At 35.4% G+C, this 25,869-nt stretch overlaps 1 protein-coding gene across 1 annotated transcript in view; it reads right to left on the reverse strand.

Annotated features, from left to right (window-relative positions):
* The window catches only part of LOC135086101 (protein neuralized), a 31,887-nt gene extending 9,991 nt beyond the window's left edge, over positions 1–21,896 (reverse strand). Inside the window, exon 1 of the mRNA XM_063980873.1 lies at positions 21,538–21,896. Within this exon, the coding sequence (XP_063836943.1) occupies positions 21,538–21,748 (211 nt within the window). The 5' untranslated portion in view covers positions 21,749–21,896. The remainder of the gene's footprint in view (positions 1–21,537) is intronic.
* Between the last annotated feature and the right edge of the window lie 3,973 nt (positions 21,897–25,869).

A 25,869-nucleotide genomic window follows, 5' to 3' on the forward strand; every position in this document is an offset into this window, starting at 1 on the left:
AATTCTAAAAAGAAATCTAATAATCTATGCCTCTGCTTCAAAAAAAAAAGATAAATACATACTTGACTGCACCATTTGACACAAACAATGTCAAGCATTTCTCTATGGTGTCAAGTGGCCAGTGCGTACATCAAACGTTTTAAAAAGTTTGTTTACTTGTTGCCACATAAAAAAAATGTACACAAGTGTTACCATTTCATCCTTTCTTGCAGGAGGGAGGGAGCTACCCTCTTTGCGAGTACAATGGACATTTCATTATACTTATCCCCTTGAGATATTTGGCATATTACGGCAGCTGCGTGGAATGAGTTGGGGGGTGTACGTGAGCACATAAGAAATTGGATTAACACACTAAACTATGACCTGGCGACACACTTTGTAAGTTTGTATGGCTTGAAGAGACTACTCTTTAAAATAAGTCTTTTTCTTGTTCGAATATTATAACCTGATAATATGCTAAATTATTCACAGATTTCAAAATCAACCCTTATGGGGATTAAAAAGGGGGTTGAAATTTGATTGGTGCATCATTTTAAAAGCAAGGAGCATTAAATGTTTTTCATGCTTAAAAATTTAAGATAACGAAAACACGCGTTTAAACGTTTCCTAAAATTCCACCCCTAAAGGGTAGAAACAGAAACAAAATTTTACCCCAAAAGGCGAGTGAATCCGCTGGCAAAGGCGAGTTTAATAGATGCCTAAATGCAATCAAGCGTTCAGTTCATTGAACCGGTTATTAATAAAATGGACAGGAGCATTATTATTAATAGTTTTATTATGCAATCTGTTCAACGTCAGTTAGATGTAATTTTGTATACACAAAAGCACGTGTTATTACAAAACCGCGGCGTTTTCCAAAAATAGTACAATTTTTATATTCAGCAAGCGTCACAAGCGTATTTTATATGAGTACGGTATGACAGTGCATTGTGGAAAACCTTGGAGGAGGCCTTTGTCCAGCAGTGGACGTCATTTGGCTGAAACGAACGAACGGTATGACAGAACATTTACCCAAACTGTGGTATCAGAGGTACCTAGTTTAAAAGGTGATACATCGAAAAAAATATACAAAAGTGTTAAAAGTAGCTAAAAAAATGTGTTTTGTATCTTAGAACGCGTGAAAAAATCAACTTTAAAAAACAGAACAAAATCAGAAGTTTTCTTGTTTTTTTTTTGCTAACATATCTCAATAAATACTCCAAAATCTGAAACTATTGCAAAAAAATAATTCGAAAGTTTTCTCGTCCATTTTTTTTAAACCCAAAAATACTCGTAACTGAAAATTTTGCAAAAAAAAATCCAAAAATCTTCGATTATAAAGATACGCATGAATATAGCAACCCCAAAGCTATTTTCTGTTATAATTTGATATTCGTTAATCTTGTAGACTGTTGAGCGTATCGGGGCGACATCTGGCGGAGCGAATTGAATACCCAAGGGGTTCGCCATAGACAACTTTGTATTATAGACAGAAGATTATAAAAAGATATACCTCCGGTTTCTGAATGGATTTTTTAAGCTTGGCGTAATAATTTTCTACATTAATTTTCTACATTAAGTTTGAAAGAGTGTATAATTAATTATAGTTGCTAATGTCTATTTTGAGGCACATCAGACGTCATAATAATTAAGTATTCAAAGTTTTTTTATGCATAACACAAGGCAGGTATTTCACAAAAATCCCGTATTTGGTATAATATTAAGGGATGTCACACCACTAGTCAATTGAGATACTTTTAAAGAAACTGAGCCCGTAAAAATTCTCCGCTCTTAAAAAAATGCTTGTTTTTTATTATACCCACCTATTTTGTGTAGGTACTGTTGGTGTATCTTATAAACAAATAAAAATAAACAAGTATTTATTTGTAAATAGTGACCGATCCCCTATTAAAATGGCGTCTATATTGGAAGATATCTACACCCTCACCCCAGCTCCCTACCCCTGTTTTAATCTCGTGCCCTATAATATTACTGGAAAAGTGACCCTGACCTTTAAGTTTATTTATAGATTTAAGATGAATTCGCAATCTTAGGAGCCCTACAGCTGTATGCCTACGTAATTTTCATATCGAAGCGTGGGCCGATATTACGCTAAGTTCAGATTTCGTCTAGACCTTTCTGAATATTATATGACACTGAAAACCGTTGTTACCACTAAACGCAAACCGCGAAAGCCAAGAAAAAAAAAAAAAATGACACTGAAAATAAACTTGAAAGCTTTTCATACCGTTTCTTGTGTTACAAACCCATCGAGGCGTTAAGTTTTTCTGCCATTTTTTTTATTTCCCGCCAAAAATAATGTCATTGCGGTTTTTTCAGACAACGGTATTCTATGCAGCCAGCTTAATCTTTCGATTTTGTTTAAAAAATACAATACGTTCCAGTCTTGTCTGTGGTCTTGTCAAATAGCAAAACTATTTTTGATCTGTGCATGCGATTCCGCGCTATAATTTTAACCAATTACGCTGCTTCGTTCAGGATGGACTACGGTCGAAGACCTCGCTTCCAACCGTGACCGACGCGCTGTTAGGCGAGGGATGGCAGTGGCTTCCTACATGGATAGAACGATAAAAAAGCAAATAAATTATAATGCACATTATTTATTATGAAATAGATTCATCAGCTTTGTGGATGCGATACTAGCGCCATCAGCACTTGGTTACTTAGGCTCTTACAAATAAACACTAGGTTTAGTACGGAAATAGTAGTTTTTAAGTGATATACAACGCACGTAAATTATTTTTAAGTTGTTAATTTTGTTAAATGATTCTGTTTTGTATCGGGTCTTGTTTATTTTGAGATGTAGCAAGCAGTTTTCATGAGTATTACAATGGATTTTCTATGTTATTTAGGCTATTTTTCATTTCACAGCCCTGAGCGGGCCATTTGTAAGAAAAATAATGCGTTTCAATCCACCATGGAAGCTTTTTGTTATACCATTCAATTATTGAGTGACAATCGCTTGAAATCTAATTGAATATTTTTAAACCTTTGCACAAAAACACTTTAAACAATAGAACTTAATGAATTTATGAGTCATCGTTACTCATCAAAATGTGTCAAAAAATAAAGGGAGATGACAGTTGCCAATGTCACATTTGAGGGCGCTGCAGTCGACTTTGTTTTGAAAGTGACGTTTGACATTAATAATCGTTTAAATTATTGCCAATACAGTCTTGTAAACCGTTTAAACACATGTCAGAGTGGAAAGATACGCAGAAGGGGTCTGCTTGTCCTTTTTTGGCGTGCTAAATATAACTAACTTAAGACAAAGGACACAAAGGATCTAATTTGAGAGTGTAGACACAAGACAACGAAGGGATTGAGTTTAACATGCTTGTTCTTGTTCTCACTTACGCTGGCATACCAACGAGTATTACTTGGATACAAACGATTTCTTGCTACAAAAACAGCTTTTTTATATCCGTTAGTGACTGTAATTTCTTACAGCAGTTAGAGCTGCTCGTTATTATCATTTAGAACGCTTCACTCTCATTTTTTTAGACCTTATAGTGTAGGATATAAAAGGAAAAATCGACTGGCGGGTGCATTAGAAATAGTGTATTACCATGCACGCCGATCACTCTCGTTTATTCGAGCCTTATCCTCATTGGAATAGACATTAATTTGGAATGGCAAGCGGTGCTCATACAGCATGACGATCTAAAAAATCATGGCGCGTGACAGAACACGCGTCACGCACCTGTGGAGTGTGCGAGCGGGATAGCTGCACGTGTGAGCGAGATACTGTAATTGAGGTGAGTTGAAGTGCAATTAGATGGAAATAAAAACATTAGAACCATAAAGCACTATTATAGCTCCATAAAAAGTGTGTTGTGAAATAGACAAATGACTACATAAACAGTAGTTTAAATATGAGGTTGTTCATTAAAATGCTCTTGAAAAGCAATCCAGTAAAACAGTAGATTGTATGTATTCTTTAGCCGAATATGATACGGAATCGTCCTAATGAAAAGAAGTCACGTATGAGGTAAGATAGCCAGTTCCTCTGTGGTTGAGGATTCCGGGTGTAGCTCACTTCCACCTTCGGCCTGATCATCACATCACTTACCATCAGGTGTGATACAGGCCTAGAGCTTCCTCTTCCTCGTTGTGGATTAAAAAAAAATGTCCTTCTATCCTTCCAAATGAAAAGAAATCATTTCTAATTTAGACGAAAACCAACTTGCGCCAGAACTCCCTATTTGGAAACAAAAACATTAATTCTAAAACCATAAACTCGCGACCCCCGGTCAAATCCCCGTGGGCCAACGCCATGTGCGACAGCTGTGGCGGAATTAGTCTGTGGTCCTCCCCCGCACATAGACTGTCTTTATTTTTAAGTACGCGGCTTTGGGTAGCTTTAATTTGGGGTTTAGAGATGTTACATTAATAGTTCAGTTATTTTTGTTTGAAACTTCATCTTCTTCTTACTTTTACTCTTGCAAGGTGCTGATTCGATTTTCAGAAATCATTAAAATGTTTATTTATCTATGATAATTTTAAGACAATTGTATAAAAAAGTGTAATAAAACAACGAAGAGGAATCATGGAAAGCTAAGAAGTAACAACTTGACACAAAAAAGCACAGATATCACAGACACGTTGGATACCGTGTTTTTAATACGTGATACCACAGATCTCTAATCGCGTTACATCTGGATAAGTGCATTCGTGTATCTCGGTTTCCTCTTACAAAGCAGTAAGCCATCATTTTCACTTTTCCATTCCCGAGCCGGCTATCGCGTCCGGCTGAGCCCATCCTGGTGCGGTTGTCATCGAGAGTTTTTATTGATAAACACTACATGCGCCGGAAGGAGCAATAAGATTACACACATCCAGTCTAGCGATCGCCTTGCGCGTATTTTTTTAAAAATATACATGCTCTTGTCTGTGGTTGTTCGTTTTTTGAATTTTCAAATTGCGCGTTTAGAAATTTTGAATTTTCGAACTGCTGTTCCTTTTTGATTTACAAATTGCGCTCGAAAAGAGGTCGGCTTTATACTGCCGTCCGATCACTATAACGCCGTTAAGTGCAAAAACCACTTTCGGAGAAAAACGAGTTTAAAGATCACGAATTAAAAAAAAATCGCTGTTTCAAAAGTAAAAGAGTAATTTGTAATTTAAATATATCATTTTAAAGGTATTTTTAAGAGCTACAATTGACACAAACTCTCACGACGCTACATATTATAGATTTTGAAATATTTTAATTTATACATTTTAACTCAGTATTATTGAAATAATATCTCAAAATATACACAACTAAAACGCCGGTATGGCTACCTTAACGGCGTTTAAGTTTTGGATCTTGAATAACTTTGATACATTTGTAAAATGAGTTTCTAACTAATAATTCTACTAAACTTTAATGCCGTTAAATAGTTTAACGACGTTTTAGCTCGGTAAAACTATTATTTTTTAACGTGAAAATACTTGCCTTAAATGCAGCTAATGTTAGCTAACGTCATTTAAGTCTAGTATTAACACATAAATTACGAAACTATTGGTATGCCTGTTTGATTCGTTTTGATTACAAGACTAAAATGCAGTTAAAAACAAAACTTTTCACCATAACGGCATTTAAGCTAAGTACTAGCTACTTAATAGTTCAGGAAATAAAGAAAATTGCATTTATGTCAAAAATAACAAAACCTGTTTTAGTGTTGAAAATTTATATTGATTTTAAAAAAATCAAGTCTTTACTATTTTTAGCATTCGTTGATATCAATCATACGTTTTATTATGATTTTTTTTAATTTACCGCTTTAAAAAAGTAGATACTCATAAAAGACAACACAAAATAAAATCTTTACATTTTCATTATTTGAGATCAATTAAAACCAACTATTGAAAGTTCTCAAACTTAGCAGTTTCACAATAATAAAATAATAAGTGACGACACTTTATTACCAATGCCGCAATATGTTTATATTATTTTGCCTGTTTACTGAAACAGGTTACAACTACAATATTTTGTAGTTAATAAAAATTGAGATCTATTTATTTAATTCAATAATAATGTACAACGCGGCAAGCCTTACCTAATAAATTAACTTCACGCTGAATCATGTTTATCAATTGGAAATAATAAACTACAATTCTTAAGTAAAATAGTATCAAATGAAGTCGACATATAAGTGGTTCACGGTAATATTCTCAATATAACTACACCTTTACTAAATTTAATTTTTTCTTCGTGAAATGTTGTTTTAATGACAGAAATGTCTTTTTTCACGTAATTACATAATGTTACTGTCCATTTGTTCGTTTTTGACATTAAGGGCATATTTCACGATCGCTTAGTAAGGGCCTGTTTCACGACTTCTGAATAAGTTGTGGATATCCTATGTGACGGATCATTTGACACATTTTTATAGAAAATACGTGCTAGCTAGATTGACCCGACACTTGCCGAATATATCCCGTATATTAGTCTGTACGAGATTAGAATGGTTCTCAAATAGCTAAAAATCAACAAGGCACCTGGTGATGATGTAATCACAGCTGAACTTCTGAAAGCAGGCGGAACGCCGGTACTAGGCTTTTCAGAAGCTGTTTGATTCCGTCATCCTCAAGGGAAAAACGCCTACGGCATTGCAAAGAAGTATGGTGGTACTCCTCTTCAAAAAAGGTTTGTATAAAAACGTCATAATGTCAGTCCGTCTCCAGGATTAGGTCTCGAAACCTATCTAGTTGCAGCGAGGGGTGAGACAGGGAGACGTAATATCTCCGAAACTGTTTACCACCGCCCTGGAAGATGTTTTCAAGCTTCTGGGCTGGAGAGGATTCAGCATAAATATCAACGGCGAGTTCATCACCCACCTTCGATTTGCATACGATATCGTAGTTGTGGCAGATCTAGGCACAATGCTCGATGGCCTCAGTAGAGCCTCGCAACAAGTGGGTCTCAAAATGAACATGGACATGACAAAAATCATGTCAAATGTCCGTGTTGTACCCACTCCTCTGAAAGTTGGAGACTACACTCGAAGTTGTTGACAATTATGTATACCTGAGACAAACCATCTAGTTAGGTAGGTCCAACTTTGAGAGAGACATCGATCGTCGAATCCAGCTCGGCTGGGCAGCGTTCGGGAAGCTTCGCGATATTTTGACGTCCGAAATACCGCAGTGTCTTAAGACAAAAGTCTGTGACCAGTGTGTGTTGCCAGTGATAGTATACGGATTTGAGATGTGGTCGCTTACTATGGGCCTCATAAAAAGGCTCAAGGTCACCCAAAGGGCGATGGAGCGTGCTATGCCAAGCATAGTTTCCCTGCGTGCTCGAATCAGAAATGAGGAGATCCGTAGAAAAACCATAGAAAAATTCTCGAGTGGCGACCACAAGCCTGAAGACGTAGTGTGGGCAGGCAGGCCCCTTAATAGATGGATCGACGATCTGGTAAAGGTCAGAAGAGGTGCCTGGATGCGGGCGGCGCAGGACCGATCGTTGTGGAAATCCTTGAGGAGACCTTTGTCCAGCTGTTGAACGACATTTGCCTGAAACAAACGAACGTTATGTCTTCGTCTAACATAGAAGATGTAAAACAAAAGGAACAAGTAAAATGATCGAACACCAGGCTTTTTTTACTAATTTTTAAAATTAGAAAACAAAACGCAACGTGTTCTTATCATTTAAAACTCAGAGGCACACTGATGCTCAATTACCGCGCTGCCGTGTCCTAAAGTTGCAGTGCGCATTAGCCACGAAAATAGTGACAAGACAGCAATATCTCACTAACACGTTTCATACCTTGTTTATAACGACTAGTCTTAGATAATAAAACATAGAAACATTGCACATCACATATTAATAAACAACAAACATAAAATTAAAACTAAATTTATTTTGTTGAGAACGCTAGGAATATTTCCGGGAGCGTTATCAGCGGCACATCAGTAACTCTGACTGAGCTGAGTGATCGACGCACGCAACGACGCTTAGAACACTTCATTCAACTTTTTGAACATAGCCGCATTATAGTTTAGGAATGTAGGTTAACGGCATTTAAGTCTTGTAAAAATGTAAAAAACACATAGATTGTTACATTTGGTTAGCCTTAATGGTGAATTTACTAGTGCAATTTTAATAAATAAATTCATGTAATACAAAGCTATAATGCCGTTATTGGACCTTTGTTGCGTTTAAGTCTAATAATTTTACTTAACGGCGTTTTAGTCTTGAGGAGTCTATTAAAGCTTTGCAAAGAGCAGCTTAGCAATATTGTCGTTAAAGTACCTTAACGGCTGTATTGACTAGAAATTGTAAATAACGGCAATAAAGCTTTGTAATTTTTCTTAAATTTTTAATTCTAATAACAATTAAAGACGCTTAACCGCGTTTAAGCTAAGAAATATAATGTAACTGCATTTTAGTTATGTAATCTTGCAGAGGCGAAGCAGTTAGCGGCTTTCTTATTTTTTTTATCTCAGGAACTAAACAAGATATAAAAATTTCGATAATAGTGCTAGATTAAGCATTTTTTTCTGATTCGGATGGTATTCAAAAGTCAAAATTGACCAATTGTGGGTTAACGGCATTATAGTGATTGGACGGCAGTATAGCTGGCATTTAAATTAACATTATTATGTCTTATCTTTGAAGCTTTAGATTATGGCATTATAACGAGGTTCCCAAGTCTGTAATCGTTGACAAATTACGTTATCAAGGCATTTAAATGTAACAATGTAGACAACACAATAGCTCCTCCTTTTCTCAAACCTCTTTGTTGGATTTCCCGCGCTTCGACCGCTACATAATCTGTGTTCGTGATGCAGTCATTAGGGAAAATGACGTAAGTACAATTTGGACGAAATTTATTAATCAGCCTCCATCGAGAGTTCAACGCTATGGTTAACCGTGGGAACGAGCCGTATGCGTGTAAACACTAACACTGTTTTATAATAAGCTTCAACTTTACTCCAATTTCACCTTTACTGCTAAGATTCAAAGTTTAAAATCCGGTTTTGTCGGCGATAGAAGATTAACGTTATCCATAATTTATATCTATGCGGTGGTCGGGTAAAAGTGTCAAACCGAACTCGAGTTCTAATTAACGGTCTTTAACAAAAGGCCGATCCGTAAGCTGCAGAGCAGAGATTCCTTCGATTGCGTCAGCTTGCATTTGATTTCGCAACAAAACAGGTTGCGATCTTGCATGAATCATACAAGAGAAACCACCCAATTTGTAAACAAACTTATTTCTTGTTAATTACAAAGTTACTAGTTTTTACTCTGTACCGTTATCTGTGAGTTTTGTTTTTTTAAAACAGATAAGTACAAAGACCATGCGTTGTAAAGCTTCATTCACAGACCAAGGACACTTTATTTTTATCAGCAATTTGAACTGTATCTCGACTAGAATAAAGGCCACACTTTTTACGTACAAAGCGAGATCATTCTCACGGTTGTTGAATCATTAATGATGTACCAAAGCTGGTTCTTGGCGTAATTGTAACCCAGTGTCTTGGATCCTTTATGGAGTTGGTTAATAAGAACAACTAGCCAGTAAATAGTTCAGCCATTTAAAAATAGGTCTGGCGTTTATTGAATATTAAATAATAATTTGCTTGATTCTAATGAATGGATGCGTATCTATGCTATTTTCTTTACAATAAAAATCCAGAATCAACGACTTTTCTTGTTTTGGGGCGATTTCTCAGCCTAGTTCTCACTTTAGCAAATAATACAAACTGCTGCAGAACTTTTGTCTTCATTTTCACTTCGATCGGAACAGAATTGATAACTGTTTTGTTTTCAAGCTTATTTCGCTAAAAATAATTAACAATAGTAGTAAATCTATTTCGCCATGTTGAACGGATCTGCACTTATAACGGCACAACATCCCGTTTCCCACGTAGGTAATGCTGCTTCTTTTTGCCGAGCCATATCTGACGCCATATTCTTTTTACAATACGCGGGCTACTGTTTTATTTTTTAATCGTCCCTTTACTCAATGACTTCGAGTGGCCTAATCATTTTGCTTTTTTTAAAAATCGAACGTGCACAGTTTAAAAATCTTGCTGTTATAAAGTCTCCATGACACAGGATGAGTTTTTTTTTATTGACAGCCGTGGGAATCCAGACATTGGCCGTTTTCGCTATAATCATAGTCTTTTAAAAACTTCTTTATGACATGATGTTGGAGCGAAAAGATGTCGTGGGAAATTCCTTAGGGTATTAACTATTAAGTATGATCACGAAATCGTCCATCTATTTCGTATAAAATATGTAATTAAAATCCCATTGCTGTTCGGCCATAATTCTTTTAAATCTCATGGGCCTAAAAATACTTTTAGTGAAAAATCGACCGTATACCATTGCGTGTTGGCACATATTGTAATGGCAGTGCGTTTGTTTATAACGATGGTATGGAATTTAGCGGAAAACTGTATGACACCGCTTTGAAAGTTGTTGTGACTTGCGTTACATACAATGGATGTTTTTCTTGAGCTGTTAAGAGTAAGATTAGATACAGCTTTATGGCAGGTATGTGATTGGAATGTACAATAGTTGAAACAGGTTAAAGCGAAGCTTTTAACTTTTTTTCTGGACAAAAGAATTTTCCTATAAAGAATTTCAAACTCTGTAGAAGTTTATTATGATAGATTAGATAAATAGAACACACTTTATTGTAACACCACAAAAGAGAGAAAAAGAAAGAAATACACAAAAGAGATGGCACAATTTAGGCGGTCTTATCGATGTGAAGCGATTTCTTCCAAAAAACCTAGACCAAGAGGGCAGTTATTTAAAATAAGTAACAGTGAAGGTGGTGAATAACAAAGAAAATAGATACATGTGGAATGTTTGGTCTATTTTAATCGATATCCCGTTTAGAAATCGATATTATCAATATCTGAAGTACCAGGCGCGCATAGACAGCGAGGAGGTGTCCAAAACACTCGAAATATCGTCGAGTACCGTTGCACTCGTAACGCACATTTCGACAGTATCCATCTCTTTCACTCCGGTGTTGTAACCGACCGTGTTCCATCCTTGTCGCACGCTCGTCCATTCTCACGGTGAGCGTGGGAACTTCACCTTTCCGATAGCAATGTATCGATTTGTCATTCGATACCGAGATAGTTCTAAGGGATCGATATGTTATTGGTAAACACTCATTACGGAGAAAGTCATATTTTTTTCTTAATGGCTACGCTCCATGGCGCTGGATGCAGGCCGCTACCAACCGTGCAATGTGGAAGTCATTGGGGGAGGCCTATGTTCAGCAGTGGACGTCCTGTGGCTGAAATGATGATGATGATGATGATGTAGAAACAAACGTTCTATTACAATAACCTCGCTCGAGTCGTTGTTACTTCCGTAAAATAGAGAAAAAGCAAATAATCATCAACAAACAAACGCTAAAAAAACATTAAAAGTGTTAATTCGAAACGTTCAAAACCACAGGTCACAGACTATGTCAAGATCAAGAGTAATTATTGACACTGACAGCTGTCATCAAATATGCAAATGGCGGGAAACAACTAACGAAATTCGTTAGTGGAACATGTCTAGGATCTTGATATCTAGAATCTAGATTGAAATGGAATTAAATCTAGCCTTTGGGATGTCTTATGGGTATTTGAAAGGGAATTTGCAATTAAACGATGTAAATAATGTTCACATTTAAATCTGAATAACAATTTAACAAATGTAAGACTGGAAGCTTTGCTTTATTTAGGTCAAAACTTACTATTACAATAAAATTTTACCTTTCTCAACGAAAAAGCATTAGATAATTTACGTTTGCTACATTTTGGGACAAAGCAGATGCAATTTTGAATGGAGTTCATACAAAACCACTCAAGGTGTGATCAAGTAGGAAACGACAGGTGAAAATATCTAATTATCAATTCTAAAAGCAATATTTATATATCCCGGAAGCCGGCCATCTTGCGAATTTAACAATTGTCAATTCACCACTTGTACTCATGACGCTATGACCGCGTTACACTCGAAAACGAACTTTTGACTTTGGGAAAAGGGTTCAAAATGCAATGTTTCGTGGAAAAGTAACATTGTATGTACTTTGTATTGTTGTATTCTTTCCCACAAAATACGAGGAATTAAACTTTTTGGGTTGTAAAGGGTGAAGTTAACATCTGGTATGCAGATGCGTTCGCAAAAAGGTTTTAAAACACCTTTTGTTTAGAATTATGAAGAAATAGAATATTCTTGTATCTTTTTTTTGAAAAAGGAACATTCCCACGGGTTGTTTACGAATAAAGAACAGATTTTCAAATTCAATTTATAGCGGAAGTGTTCACAGGTGAAAATGTGGTTTGGTGGCAAATCTGTATAAGTAATAAAATCTAAGTTTTTTAAATGTTATGTAATAATAAGCAAATGGTTACAAAACCTAAAAATACTATTGTTTACATACTATCTGGACCAAAATTATTTAAAGTAATTTTTAATTTATTACAAAAAAAATCGTAGTAGGTATTTTGGGAACATAAAGTGTTTTTTAAAAAGTTTTTTCGAACATCAAAGCAATTCTTTCAAAGAATATTTCACGTTTAGTAATCCCTGCCGTCACGTAGCGCACTCGTATCTCTCAGTACCAACAGTCGCTCGTGATTGGAATAAATAGGATTAGCTTGGTGCGCAGACGCAGCCTCTCGGCTTCGTCACAGCGAGGGCGGCCATATTTAATTTTTAACCGTAGACTAATCTTAAAAAATTGCGGCAAAAATTGTTTTTATTAAAAAAAAATGTGTAAAAGAGTTGCATCTCAATCCCAACCCAATAGGCCAGATTTATTCAAGTCGTTAAACAATACAGTAGTAATAGTTAAGGAAGAAAAAACTGTTATTTGCCATGCTTTTGGATATTGTTTTAGCTATAATTTAATTTTAGAAAATATTGTAACAAAAATAAAAAGAAAAAAATCAAGAGAGGCTGGCTTTTGGTTGTGTCAAAATGGACACTAACTTTTTAACAAATTTCTGTCTAATGTGCTCCGGCTTATTTATTATTATTTATGTAACATTCAGATATGATTAAGCGTCAGGAAGTCGGTCAGTAATAGAGATTTGTCGATAAAAACTAATCTTCTAGTTAAAAAATACAAATGTGCTTAGCGCTGGCTTATGTGTTGTTTTCAAGGATTATTGCCACATTTCCTTTATGTATTTACGGTTTGTAACAATCTTAAATATGTAACATCCACTTTTGTATTTTAGTAGACATTAATAGCATACTATTTTGACGACATCTACTTGTTTTTTATTGTCTGTTCTGTGTTTTTTTTATTGTACTTAGTGTTTAAAAAAATACCAACCGAATTCGCCTCCTTTTGTTAAGTCGATTAAAAAAATAGCGAACATGACAGCGATGTCAGCAATCAGCATAGATTGTCATCTGCTTTGTGGCATCTTTGTGCTATTTTGCAAAGAAAAATTTTATTCTGACGTGCTCTTGTAAAACTGTCCTTATTAAAATCGAGCCATGGTCACACTCCTCACAGCTTTTGTCGAAGTCCGAGCGTGCAGTGTAATTAGTTATTAGGGTTTTTGCTCGTGGGAAAGATTTGGGAGGCCGCCTCGCTTCAACACGGTGGAAAATTAAATTAGACGACCCGAAAAAGTGTACTGTGCACTTCAAACTCTACAGTCTTAATTCAGTTGGAATAAGTGGCATTTTGCTGCAAAAACGTGTAGCCTGATGCTACGTGACGCCAGTGGCTGGCGGATTAGAAATACTGTAAGTTTAAAATGGATTAGTGCCGTATTTGAAGCAGAAAAAATAGAAATGTGGTTCATACTCCAGCGTTCACTTCTGTGGAGACAATGGAGGTCAACCCTGGTGCCTGACACCAACTGAAGAGCATCGACCCTACATTTTAACATGCTCTCAATATTTTTCTTCTAAGACAACCATTGTTTTAAAATAAGTTAACTTGTGGTTCTTTCTTGCCTCTCTAACCCGTCTGGCTAGCGTGGGGAGTGCAGGCCAAATCCTCTATTTGCCTCTGGTAAATTGGAGAGGGTCCTGTGCTCCTGCAGTGGAGTCTAAATGACCTGATGATGATTGTTCTTCGTGAAGCTCTTGTTTTGGACAAAATAGCTGTTCAATTTCAGTTACTTAGTGTTTTTTACAATGATTCTGAAACAGTTCTCGCGTCATGGCAACTCAAAATTAGATTAAAAAATCCATTGGATGGCTCTGGCGAATATTTCCGCCATAATTTGAACTTTATACGCTTATCTTAAGGTCGGAAAAATGATAGCTTTACATGCTGTGCACTATAAAGGGTTAAGTAAGATCCATTAGAGTATCTAAGATGCGCTTGCGCAGTCGCCCATCCTTCTCGCGCCCTCTGACCTCACGCTCGACTGCTCTTTAACTAAACTAAGTTATATTGCATAGTGAATAGTAAATAGTTCCTTGTTAAGAGCGAGCTGTTACACGAATTATATAAAGTTTAAGTTCGTACAGAGGGCCTAGTGTGAGTTTACTTCAAACGCGCTCACCAGTGAGCGCGTCAAAAAATGAAATTAAATGTATGACGGATTGTACAGCGCCCCTAGCGGGAAACGTACAAAAACTAAAATTTTCATACATTTTTAATACATTCATAGGTTTCATGTATACTCACACTCAGCCCTATGAATCCGGTTTTAATTTCACTAAATAAGTCCAATATTTAGGAGTATTACAATTAAGCAAAACTTAGCTTTACTTGTTTTCTAATGAAATCTGTCAGATTTATTTCGAATCCAAATCGAACACGACAATGCTGCTGAGTAAAAAAGCAATTAATAACAATTATTTTTTTAAGGTTGTAATTTTACTAATTAGTTCAATTTTTTAAAAGAAATAATTAAGGAATGAGTCAGTTGTTTTTTGCGAAATCTTTCTGCGAAGCAAAAGCGCGTAAGTACCAAAATAAATCTTAATTTTGGTCTCGGCTATTTTTTTAGATTTTTTTTTGTTGATTTGAGCTGAAAATCTCTTTTAAAATCCGAAGACAGGAATGAAACGATACGCGTCCAGTTATAAGACGCAGCTAATGGTCGTGAGAAAAACGTTTGGAATGCTCCGAAGGCATGTTGCGATGTCTCAAACGATTCTTAATAAGGTACCCTCGATTTGGGCTGGGAAAATTCGAAAATGAACACTTTTTATGACGTTACACGCAGTTTTTAGGGTTGTTTGCTAGATTTAGATATGCCAATGTATCTTTTTTTTTAGTTAGGTCAAATAGTAAAAATTACATGGTAGACAGGAATAAAGCAAAGCTTCGTTACAGACACTGAAAAACACGAAATTGTAAAATTTTAGTCGGTTTTTAAATCAGTAAATAGTTGAGTTGTCAAATAAGTGACGTCTCTGGGTTTTATTGCTATACGAAATTAGATAGAAGTTAATTTGATAGGCCATAAAATATGTCGATTGATTAGTGGGTGTCATTCAACTACAAATGAGTTTTTTTGCACACACAAACGTCACAGCATGAAAATAAATTTTATGTGACACACTGGATTTTTTATTGCTCAGTGTCAGCAATTTTTTGACAGCTCAAAAAGTATGTCAGTCAATTGATTGTCAACTTTTTGATGACATGCCACAGCATCAAAATAAAACTAACTCTTCCTTGTGTTATCCACAGTGAATTAGCATGCAACCTATGAATATTACCTTATCCGAGAACCTTTACGAGTGCGGATGCCGCAGAAAGGTGTTGTCGGCGGGTCGGAGGTCGTGGGACTAGACCGGGCTCATCAAGTTTGCTTTTTGGGATTACCTTTGCAATTGGCAGTTGTTTTACATTTTTTTATTACGCAAGGCATTTTTACCCGACTGAGCCAGGAGGGGGAGTTATTTATTCGGTTTTTAGAGGTGGTACATAATTTCCTTTACCTGTTTTATTAATTTGCAATTTTTTTACATTCTTTGGTGTTACTACATTGCATTTTTTTTTGCAAATTTGTCTCAGTGGTTTAGGTCCTTTTAGATGTGGATTATGACTTTTTCACGTAAAACTTTTATTTTTAATGCAACTACGTTATTTGAGATTGCTTAATGACACAATTTTGAGCATTTTGGCTCTAGAAAGGAAATTTTGGGAATTTTTACAGGAGATTCAATAACTTCACTGTTACTTTTAGCTTTACTCACCCAAGAAGAATGATATTCGAATTTTTTTCGTATCTCTAACGGAAAACGAGTCTGACAATAGAGATTCTTTGCGAGTTGCATAGTTTGCGTCACGCATTTATACTTGCACAAAGCGTTTTTTGCACGAACGGCCGTACGAAATTCAAATACATTATCAGCTGTACGCCATTACCAAACTGCATGGTAAGAAAAAAAACCCGCATCCAAAAGCATCAAGATCCTCATCATTACACAGATAATAAAAGCCATCAGCTGTACGTGCCACAGAGAAGAAATACATAACGAAAAACAGTACATGGATCTAGTGAATATCAGCTGGCGATCCAAACACCTTTGTATAGCTGTCTTTATTTAGCACTACCTGTTTATTTTCCGTCTCCTTCTATCTGATACGTGGTCATGTTATCGAAGACAGCTGGTTGGGAAAGGACTATCTATTAAAGGCAGATGTTCAATTTTATAGCTTTCAACTATCATTTAATTTTTTTTGTAAATTCAGTAATTTTCTACAATAACTGCGATCTGAATGAATCCTAAATTAAATAAATAACTAAAAGATGGCTAAAGTTTGTATTAAAGTAATAATAGATTATACTGACTGTTAAACTACTGCCTTCCCTTTTTATATAAACTAACCTTTTCTCGAGTTGTCGAGCAGACAACAAATCCTTCTTAAATATTAAAAGACCGGCAAAATTGTTTTGCTCAAATTTTTATATTTCCTGACAGTTTTTGCAATAAAGCGTATCTATCATGCATTATTATCGTTATCTATTCCCAAAGAAAGTAGTTTAACGACCACAGGAAGTGATTCTTTTAAGTTATCAGACAAGAGATTTCGAAATTGGCCTAAACTAACGAATTTTTAAGCTTATCACTTGACACTCCTAAAGACTCCCAAACAGATGTCCTTGTTGCCTCTCGCTCTGGCTCAGGTATTAAGAGTATTGTATGTCTCTTTCGTCTTATCACACAGCTGTTTCGCAACGGGACCGAGAAGTGTGCGCCTGCGCTTATTTTTTAGGGCTGCTACGTTTTAAGTTACTGTTTTGAAAGGATGTAAAATGATCTTTATTTTGATTGAAAAAATATTTCAAAACATTCGTTTATTGGATTATTGGATGAAGTTATAACAATAATGTTAAATTTTTTTTAATGGAAAAAAAAATTGGATGATGAGCAAAATCATAATTATGTTACTAAAATAAAAAGTAGACTAGAATTATTGATTTGATAATCAAAATCAAAAAATTAAAGCGTGGTATTATTTAAAACTCAAAACTGTTAGATAGCTTAAATAAAGCTTTGTAGATAATAAACATAGTATCATAGAAGAGGATTATCTATGAGTAATCTGGGCGGAATGCTAAATCAAAGGTATTAGAAACAAAATTATGTATAAAGATAAAAGTATAATCCTTGTCGCTTAAGAATTGATTGATTTTTAATACCATCCATTATGTTTTTTCTTTTAAAAATAACTTTTTTAATGCCTATTTTTGAACTAAATTCTGTTTTTACAAAACTTTTTGTTACTTATAACTTCCGACACGCATATTACACGTTAAAGTATGTAATATTCATGAAAACTACTGAAAGTGTAGTTACGTAACCAAAGTTTCTTAACTTACGAAATTTTTCTCAGCCCTAATGCCCATTTTCAGAGTCAGCTGCTCGAGACCGCTCCAATATCATGCCAAGACCGTCACAGCTGGTCTTTTGTGACCCGTTTTTGTGCACCCAAACACACCCCGAATACAAAAAAATACAATTGCGTGCGTGAAAAAATTCAAAATCCAACTTACACGGTTTCAGTTACGTACATCGCGGATTGGTTGGCGGATTTTTGAATTTCGTTTATAAATCGAACGAGCGTCGATTGAAGAATAATTATTATTGTCAATTTTAAAGTGTTTCTAGAATTATATTTTTTAAAGGCTGGGATCGGCATGGCCAGTGTCATGTTAAAATTCAAATTAATGACAAAGAACATGACAAAAGAAAAAATGAAATGTTCTATGAAGGTTTTTTACTAATGAAAGATCAAAAACCGAGCAGTAAAAATAAAAAGTCAAGCGTACAGACTTCAAGCTAAAACGGTGGAGTCTTATTTCGTTGAAATAAAGGCTATATTGCCATAAAAATGTACAGTTTTATTTGACTGTACGTGTAAAGTAGTGGCACGATTTCGTTACCAACAAAACAATGAACTATACACACAGTTCACGACATCCTTGCAGGATCACGCGGAGCGTGTTCACAACAAAAAACGTATAAGTGTGCTACGTTACTTAATATTATGTGTTTGAACATATTTACGAATAAAATTAACTGTACAATTCCTAAAGTATGGAATACGGTCATGAAATCCCATTCTATTATTTTTAACAGACTTAAATAAAAGGAGGTGGTTTTGACAATTCATATTCAATTTTTTTTACTCTCCCGGTCAGTACAAGTCTTTTTTTTAATAATTTCTTAAATTCTTACAAGCTACACTAGGTACCAGAAGTTTTTAAAAATACGTCTAATATTATATCGTATGCTGACTGACGACTGAGAGAAGCTATGACAAGAAAACTATACTTTGTAGTAACATAATAAAATTCCTTTCTTGACACCATGTGCGCAAACAACGTATTTCAACATTGTCGGTTCTCGCAAGACGATTTTTCACAGAACAGCAATGACTCATTTAAAAGCAAACAAAGACAAAGCCCCAAAAACAATTACAACAAAAGATTGCCTAACATCTGGCAACCCCAGCCAAAACCAACATCTGGTATCACTTCCGCTGGTAAATCATTTACTTCCCATTTGAAACTAACATCTGTACCCGAGGCATTATGTTTGCAATGCCTTTGCCGCAGTACTAAAGACTAATTGACGTTGACAGATATATTTTTTATCTATGACTTATAAAGAACCACAGATCTGCTACAAAATAATTAATCATTTACTGTCAGTTGCGGATTTGTAATTACATAGTTTTAAATTTCAATATAAACAGCACATTTAGTTGTGATTTCAAAAAATATTTTAGATAATTCCTCATTAAAGTATCTCTCAGAAACATGACATTTGGAAATGTAAAATTTATCATTAAGAACATTTAAAATGTTTAGAAACTTGTAATTGCATGTACCTACATCTAGTTTTGATATCTCTCCGACATTTTTTGTATTATTAAACATGAATAAAAGTAATATTTTTTTAGAAACAGTTTTTACAATTAAAAAGTATTTCATTTGATTGCAAATGTGTCATGAAAACTACTTTTTATTTCTTTTTCTTCAGCAGTACCTTTTAAAGTGATAATATTATATTTATGTTTAACATAGTTACAATATAATTTAAATTATGTGCAGTAAAATAACGCACAATTATTTAAGGGGTGAAATAAGGGATGAAAATTTTTATCTCTCTAAAAAATTATGTAGGCAAAGCCAGAAGCAGAAACAAGTATTATTTAATACTAAACACACGACAAACATTATTATCTTGACAGTGAGACAAATCGGCGGATTATTATTTATAGCATTATCATTTTCGCTTATCTTTTTATAATAAGTTACAATAAAGAAGGAAGGTTATACTTTTCGCTATGATAATAAATGTATAATATTCAATGTCATTGATTGTGATAAAGTATTTAACAATGAGCATAACCTAACCTCCTTTTTAAAGTCGGTTAAAAAGAGCAAAATGGTAGCTTTAAGTAATAAAAACAAAAAGCGATACCATAAGCGGGTTTTTACAAGGAAAGCAATGACTAATAACAACAAACGATTTTTCCTTGTTTAATATTATGAAATATCTTTATTTTGTTAATTAAATATGATGAAATAGAGACTGTATCGTATTTTTCATGAAAATATTGATTACATGCACATCACTACTACCATAGATAATTAAATTTTAAAACAATTGAACCTGCAAGATGTCCACCTACTTTACATTAAAACCTTGGCCATGAAAAAAAAGTAAAAAATTCCGGAACGCAATCAAAAATTTAAATTAAACGCAAATCAGTCCGCGCCGCAAAAGCGCTGAACGCCAAAAATCGCTAAAACTCAAGTGTCAAAGGCATTTTAATTATTCAGGATAACAATTTGACGCAAGGTGCGGAGCAGCTGGCCTGTTGATACTTGATTAACATTAAATTAACAGGCAGATGGCACGAGCTGTCTCTTGGTATTAATTAGGAAGGACAATGAATAAAAAAGGTTTAAATGCACCGTTTTGTGGCAATTTTTTGGTTGGAACCGCTTTGTTTAGAATGTTTCCTGTTGTAAATTAGATCTAGACTTAAATAGTTTTTAAAGGTTGTTAAGTAAATTGAATATTATGATGTCATGCATTAATTGCTTCAAAAGTTCAAATGTCACATCAAAGCAACAATATGGACGACAGACTTGTTTTATTTATTTAGGACAAAAAGAGACACAAATACATACATAGGACTAGATGCTAGTGTTTAGCTAACACTAGCGTATGCCCTGTCGTTTATACATGACCGAGTGCTCGTGCATATAAATGTGAATGAATTTGAATTAATACTTTTTTCCCCAGCGGGATTGGAAGTCGTGCAGCTGGCGTTTTCCAACGCGTACCACCATGCAGGCGGGTGTTAAATAAAATTAATCATTGAAGGTAGATCTAGTTTGCTCTGAATTTTCGCCACTTCTGATTTAAAATGCTAATGAATCTTCAAACAAGTGAGGTTGTCAAGTTATGTCCAAATGCATTTTCTTGACCTCAAAAGATAATAAAACACAGATAAATAATAGCGTATTCTTAGTAAAAGTATTTGTTTAAAGCATAACAAAGCAACAAAAAAATTAAAAATCCGGATTACGCATTCAGAGTTTTATCAATAAAAAAATAAATTTAATGATGAGGATAAACTATAATACAACTTCATAAACACTAATGTAGATTTTATCAAACAAAAACTTAAAACCATAGATCCGTTTGGTAGCATGCGTTTATTATGCAATACCACACTGGCATATTGTTTTATTGATCAATATCAGTACCTAGATATTTAATTTTGTAACGATGTTGATTTTGTAGCAGTACTTACCGACAATTTTGGGCTTAGCAAAAGCCATTGTAAACAAAAAAAATCACTCGACACAAAATCCAAGGTAACATTAATTTCAAATTATCTTTTCACAGAACCAGTACAAGGTTGGTGCTTTTATTGATTTCTCTTGCCTTCTATTATGAAATTGTTCAAAGATAACACATCTACTTTTATTTTCAAAAATTAAGAATCAATTACTGAAGTATTTTTAATCTAAACTCAAAGATTAGAAGGGCAGTGTTCACTTTCACATACAACCCGAATAGTCGTTACAAAAACCGTTAAATGAATACCCAAAACTTAAAACTACCCTTACCTAGTCCGATTTTTTTCTTTATTTTCTTTAGCACCTTCATCTTCGACCCCTTCTTATCTTTCACGGGTGTAGTCTCCGGTTCTAAAGCCATGGGGGGCAGGACCAGGGTCTGAGGGGGCATCTGAGTGTGGCCCGAAGCCCTAGGGCACGCGGGGCAGTGGCAAGGCCCCCTAGCCTGCCTCACACTAACGCAACTGCTTACTCCCATCATTTGAGATGCTTTTTCTAATACACGAGAACTTAGAGTACCGTAAATTTTATATCATATCGTCACACGCAATTGAGTTTATACACGAAACACGAACGCGAATTTGACGCGACGCAGAGACGTCCGCTCGCTACGCTGCCTGGCGGCGGAGTGAGCATCCCACGGAGTGGCGTAAGCACGGAGGATCACGCAAAGCTGCGCACGCATCGCGGCCTTTTACTTGTCCGTCTCTTTCTAATTTTACATCAATAACAGAGACGGGCGTATTGTTATTGCGCGACAGTGGGGGAATGTCAACAAGGGTAGCATTTTTATTTTCAGATCGGCAGATGGGCCAAGGGATGTTGTCGGCTAATTTTATCGTCTCTCATTTGGATGGCTAATTACTTTTGGGGTAATTGTGGACTGAAGATAGTGGCTGTTCCTTATGAAGCTTCTTCTCAGCATCCCATGATATTTTCTCGAAGCAATGATAAGGTTTACGTTACGCTGTTAAAAGGAAAAGTTATCTTACAAATCATAACAACAATGTTAATAACACTATAACAGCATTGTTGTATTTTGGCAGTTAGAGGTAAGATAGTCAGTTCCTCTGTGGTTAGGGATTCCAGATGAAGCTCGCTTCAACCTTCCTCTTGGTAACTTAAAAAAAGCATTAAAAAAGCACAATTACTGAAACATTTGTTTCAGTTGTGATGATTCAGGGCCGTAAAAAGTTTAGGATAAACATAACCGAGAAAGGTATTGGGGTCAATCAAATTTGAAATTAGGTCGCCCATATCTTTAACAATAAAATGCAGTCGCCTGTAAAATAAGGTTTTCGAGCTGGTTACAGCGGTTCTCGATTCCAATCCCGCTGGGGACAGATTTCAGTGTGATGGATGAAAAAGAAAATTGTACAGTTGCAGTTAGCTGACAGCTAACTTTATTAAAATGCGAAAGCTTTTGATGATGGATAGATGCTTTTATTATTGCTTCACGCAAAAATATCTTGGCGGATTTGAATGGAATTGTAATGGCAGGATTAAACATTTTAATGCTAGTTAAATTAATTTTATCTACACTTTCCCATGAAATAAAAAATTAAATAATTCCACATAGTTAATTATTATTTGGTTTACTTTTTATACTTTGGATGAGGTCAACATAGCATAGGAATACCTTTACAGCAGCAAATCTTTCGAATCCCTTTCTTTTCTTATTCCCTAAAAAACTAAAGTAATCCCGAATCCCAATGGTTTTTCCAAAATAAAAATGTTATCGCTGACCAACTACCAAATATGATTGTGGAATACCCCGCAAATTCCCTATCTCTTTGACCCCATTGTGAATAGCAAGTTAATTTTATGCAATCGTTCCAAACTGTATGTGTATTCTTGATAAAACTCACAGAAGTACTGAAAAGAAAGGTATTTTCGTTTTAATTTCACATCGTTTAAAAATGTGGCGTAACGTAAAAGTTACAACACCAATAGAAATGGGTAACTTTTGGCCATGTCTTTTTGCAATCTTGAGCTTTCCGAAGCTATTTGACAACTGTCAATATAATCTAGGACAATAAGCCAGCACTCAGCTTTTCATTTCCTCCTATTATTGTTAATTAAAATAAAAAACTCATTTTTGTACTTACGCCCTTCTGATATGATGCCTTCGATGTTTAAATAAAATTTTCTTTTTAAACTTAGAAAAAAGCTTTTAAATAAAAGTCGAGTTTATCGCTAGGAAGCGGTCTCTTCCAGAAAAACCAGACAAAGTAAAATTTTACATTTTGATTCAAAATTATTCGAGTTTTCAGTAGGCTTAGCGCGCATAAATAAGTATTTAAGTATGTATGTTTATATCCGTTGTCCTATAGTACAAGCTTTGTTTAGTTTGGGACTAGAGGCGCAGTGTGAAATGTCCAAGCATTTTATTTATTTATTTTTCACGGCGCGCATCCTAGAATGCTCTAGAATTTTGTGTGTTTTCTAGGGCCGTTTTGGGTCGGAATAATTTGATGGTGTAAAGTAGCAATATTTATAACTTTGTACATTTTAAAGCCTGTAAACCTTTGAAAAAGAGGCTGACAATAGTGACTGAGTTTCTTGCGCTGCTTCTTATCAGCACTGGCCCATATGTTGTCCTGAAGGAGTGGTAGGGTTAATACTGGGACGTGTAAAAGTGCTTTTTTTAAGCCTTCTTATTCGTTACGCTCTTGGCAAAGCGGTCGTGGTCACGTTGAGGCATTGTTCACATCGGTTGTAGAGGCGGATACAACTCTCCGCACGATCTCCCTCCATCTCTCTCTATTGGCAGACTGTCTGTTTTTTAAGCCTATTTACAGAAATAAATTAGTTTTATGAGTTTTTTTAGAGCTAGAAAGCTAAGCGCAATGCCCATCTCTGGCGCGCAGATGCGCTCGCGCACCTTGCGTGGAGCCTGCGCGCGTGCTTGCGATTTTTTGTCTCGCTCTTAATTTTCGTGACATCTGTCAGGATTAAGGAATTGGAGTTCATAGACCTTTGGGGCTTGACGCTTTGTTCTGGAGCAGAAATGGTGTGTTCATCATCAGGTCATTCAGTCTCCACTGCAGGAGCACGACCCTCTAATTTACCAGAGGCAAATGGAGGATTTGGCCTACACTCCTCACGCTGGCCAGACGGGTTGGAGAGGCATTGTCAACTCAAAATTATGATCATTTCAGCCGCAGGACGACCACAGCTGACATAGGCATCCAAATAAAATAAATTATTATTTTATTTTCTTTTTTTTCCAATGATTTCCAGATTGGCCGGTTAGAACTTTAGAAGTTGCCTTTTTTATCCTCTTGTAGATCTTTAAATCTATTGAATTATTATTTGTTACTATCCGCCCGCGGCTTCGACCGCGTGGAATTTTGTATGTCACAGAAAAACTTTATCGCGCGCGTCCGTGTCAAAAACCAGCATAAAAAGTATCCTATGTCCTTTCCCGGGACTCATAGTATCTCTATGCCAAATTTCATCAAAATCGGTTCAGTGGTTTTAATTAGGCGTGAAAGCAAGACAGACAGACAGACTTACTTTCGCATTTATAATATTAGTATAGATACTTTTTTCTTGAGCTGTCAAAACGCGCTTTTGATTACAGGGCAAATAAAATTAGATTTAACAGTTAATTTAAAAGTGACTGAAAGTTTAGACCCTAATAAAAAGCTCTTATAAGTTTAACCTTTGACAATAATAGAAATATGCGAAGCAAATCTTGAATTTCAGTATTTTTTTATCCACAACGAGGAAGCTCTTGGCCTGTATCTCACCTGATGGTAAGTGACGATCAGGCCGAAGGTGGAAGCGAGCTTCACCCGGAATCCTCAACCACGGAGGAACTGGCTATCTTACCTCTTAACTGATGGAACATTAATAGTATAAATATTAGTCATACCAGTCATACTAATAAAGTACCACATGTCTGTCTCTCTAGTTAACCTTCTGACATTTTAATTGGCCATTACGAGTAAAGATTACATCAATTAATATGTAATTGCTTTCTTCGTTACTTGACAAATGCAATAAATTAGTAAGATGATAGAAGAAGAAAGAAGAATCAACAATTTTATTCGTAAGTAAGTAAAATACTTTTGGTAAAAAACAATAATGTAGGTAAAGTAACAAAATAATTTACATTTTGAGAGTGTATTTTTTGATTACAGCTTTCTATGTACGAGGAAAGTCGTGGGTAAGGCCTCATTCGCACGAGAGTTTAAAAAGCGTTGCGTTATAACCCGGCGTCGGCGCTTTTATAACGTCCTCAATGTGATTCCTATTCCTATTCCCAACGCTCTGCGTTGAAAATGCAACACTGCTCGATAAAAAAGCGTCGCGTTTTAAAAGCGCCGACGTGTGAACACGTACTTGGGTATGCATATGTTCTATTTGAACGCTTTTTTAACGGACGTTAAAAAAGCTCTCGTGTGAATTAGGCCTAAAAGCTAGGTACTGTTTTCATAGACACTAGCGCCACAGCTATTAAAACTCTTTCATTTTGACACAAAAAAGTTTGTAATACGCATTTGAACGAGTTTTTTTTCTAAACCACTTACTACAGCACGCGCCAAAAAAAAATGGCTACTTGCAACAACTGCGTACATCAGCTGTACAGTTAAT

The sequence above is a fragment of the Ostrinia nubilalis genome, chromosome 30 (assembly GCF_963855985.1).
Source record: "Ostrinia nubilalis chromosome 30, ilOstNubi1.1, whole genome shotgun sequence".
NCBI classification, from domain to species: domain Eukaryota; kingdom Metazoa; phylum Arthropoda; class Insecta; order Lepidoptera; family Crambidae; genus Ostrinia; species Ostrinia nubilalis.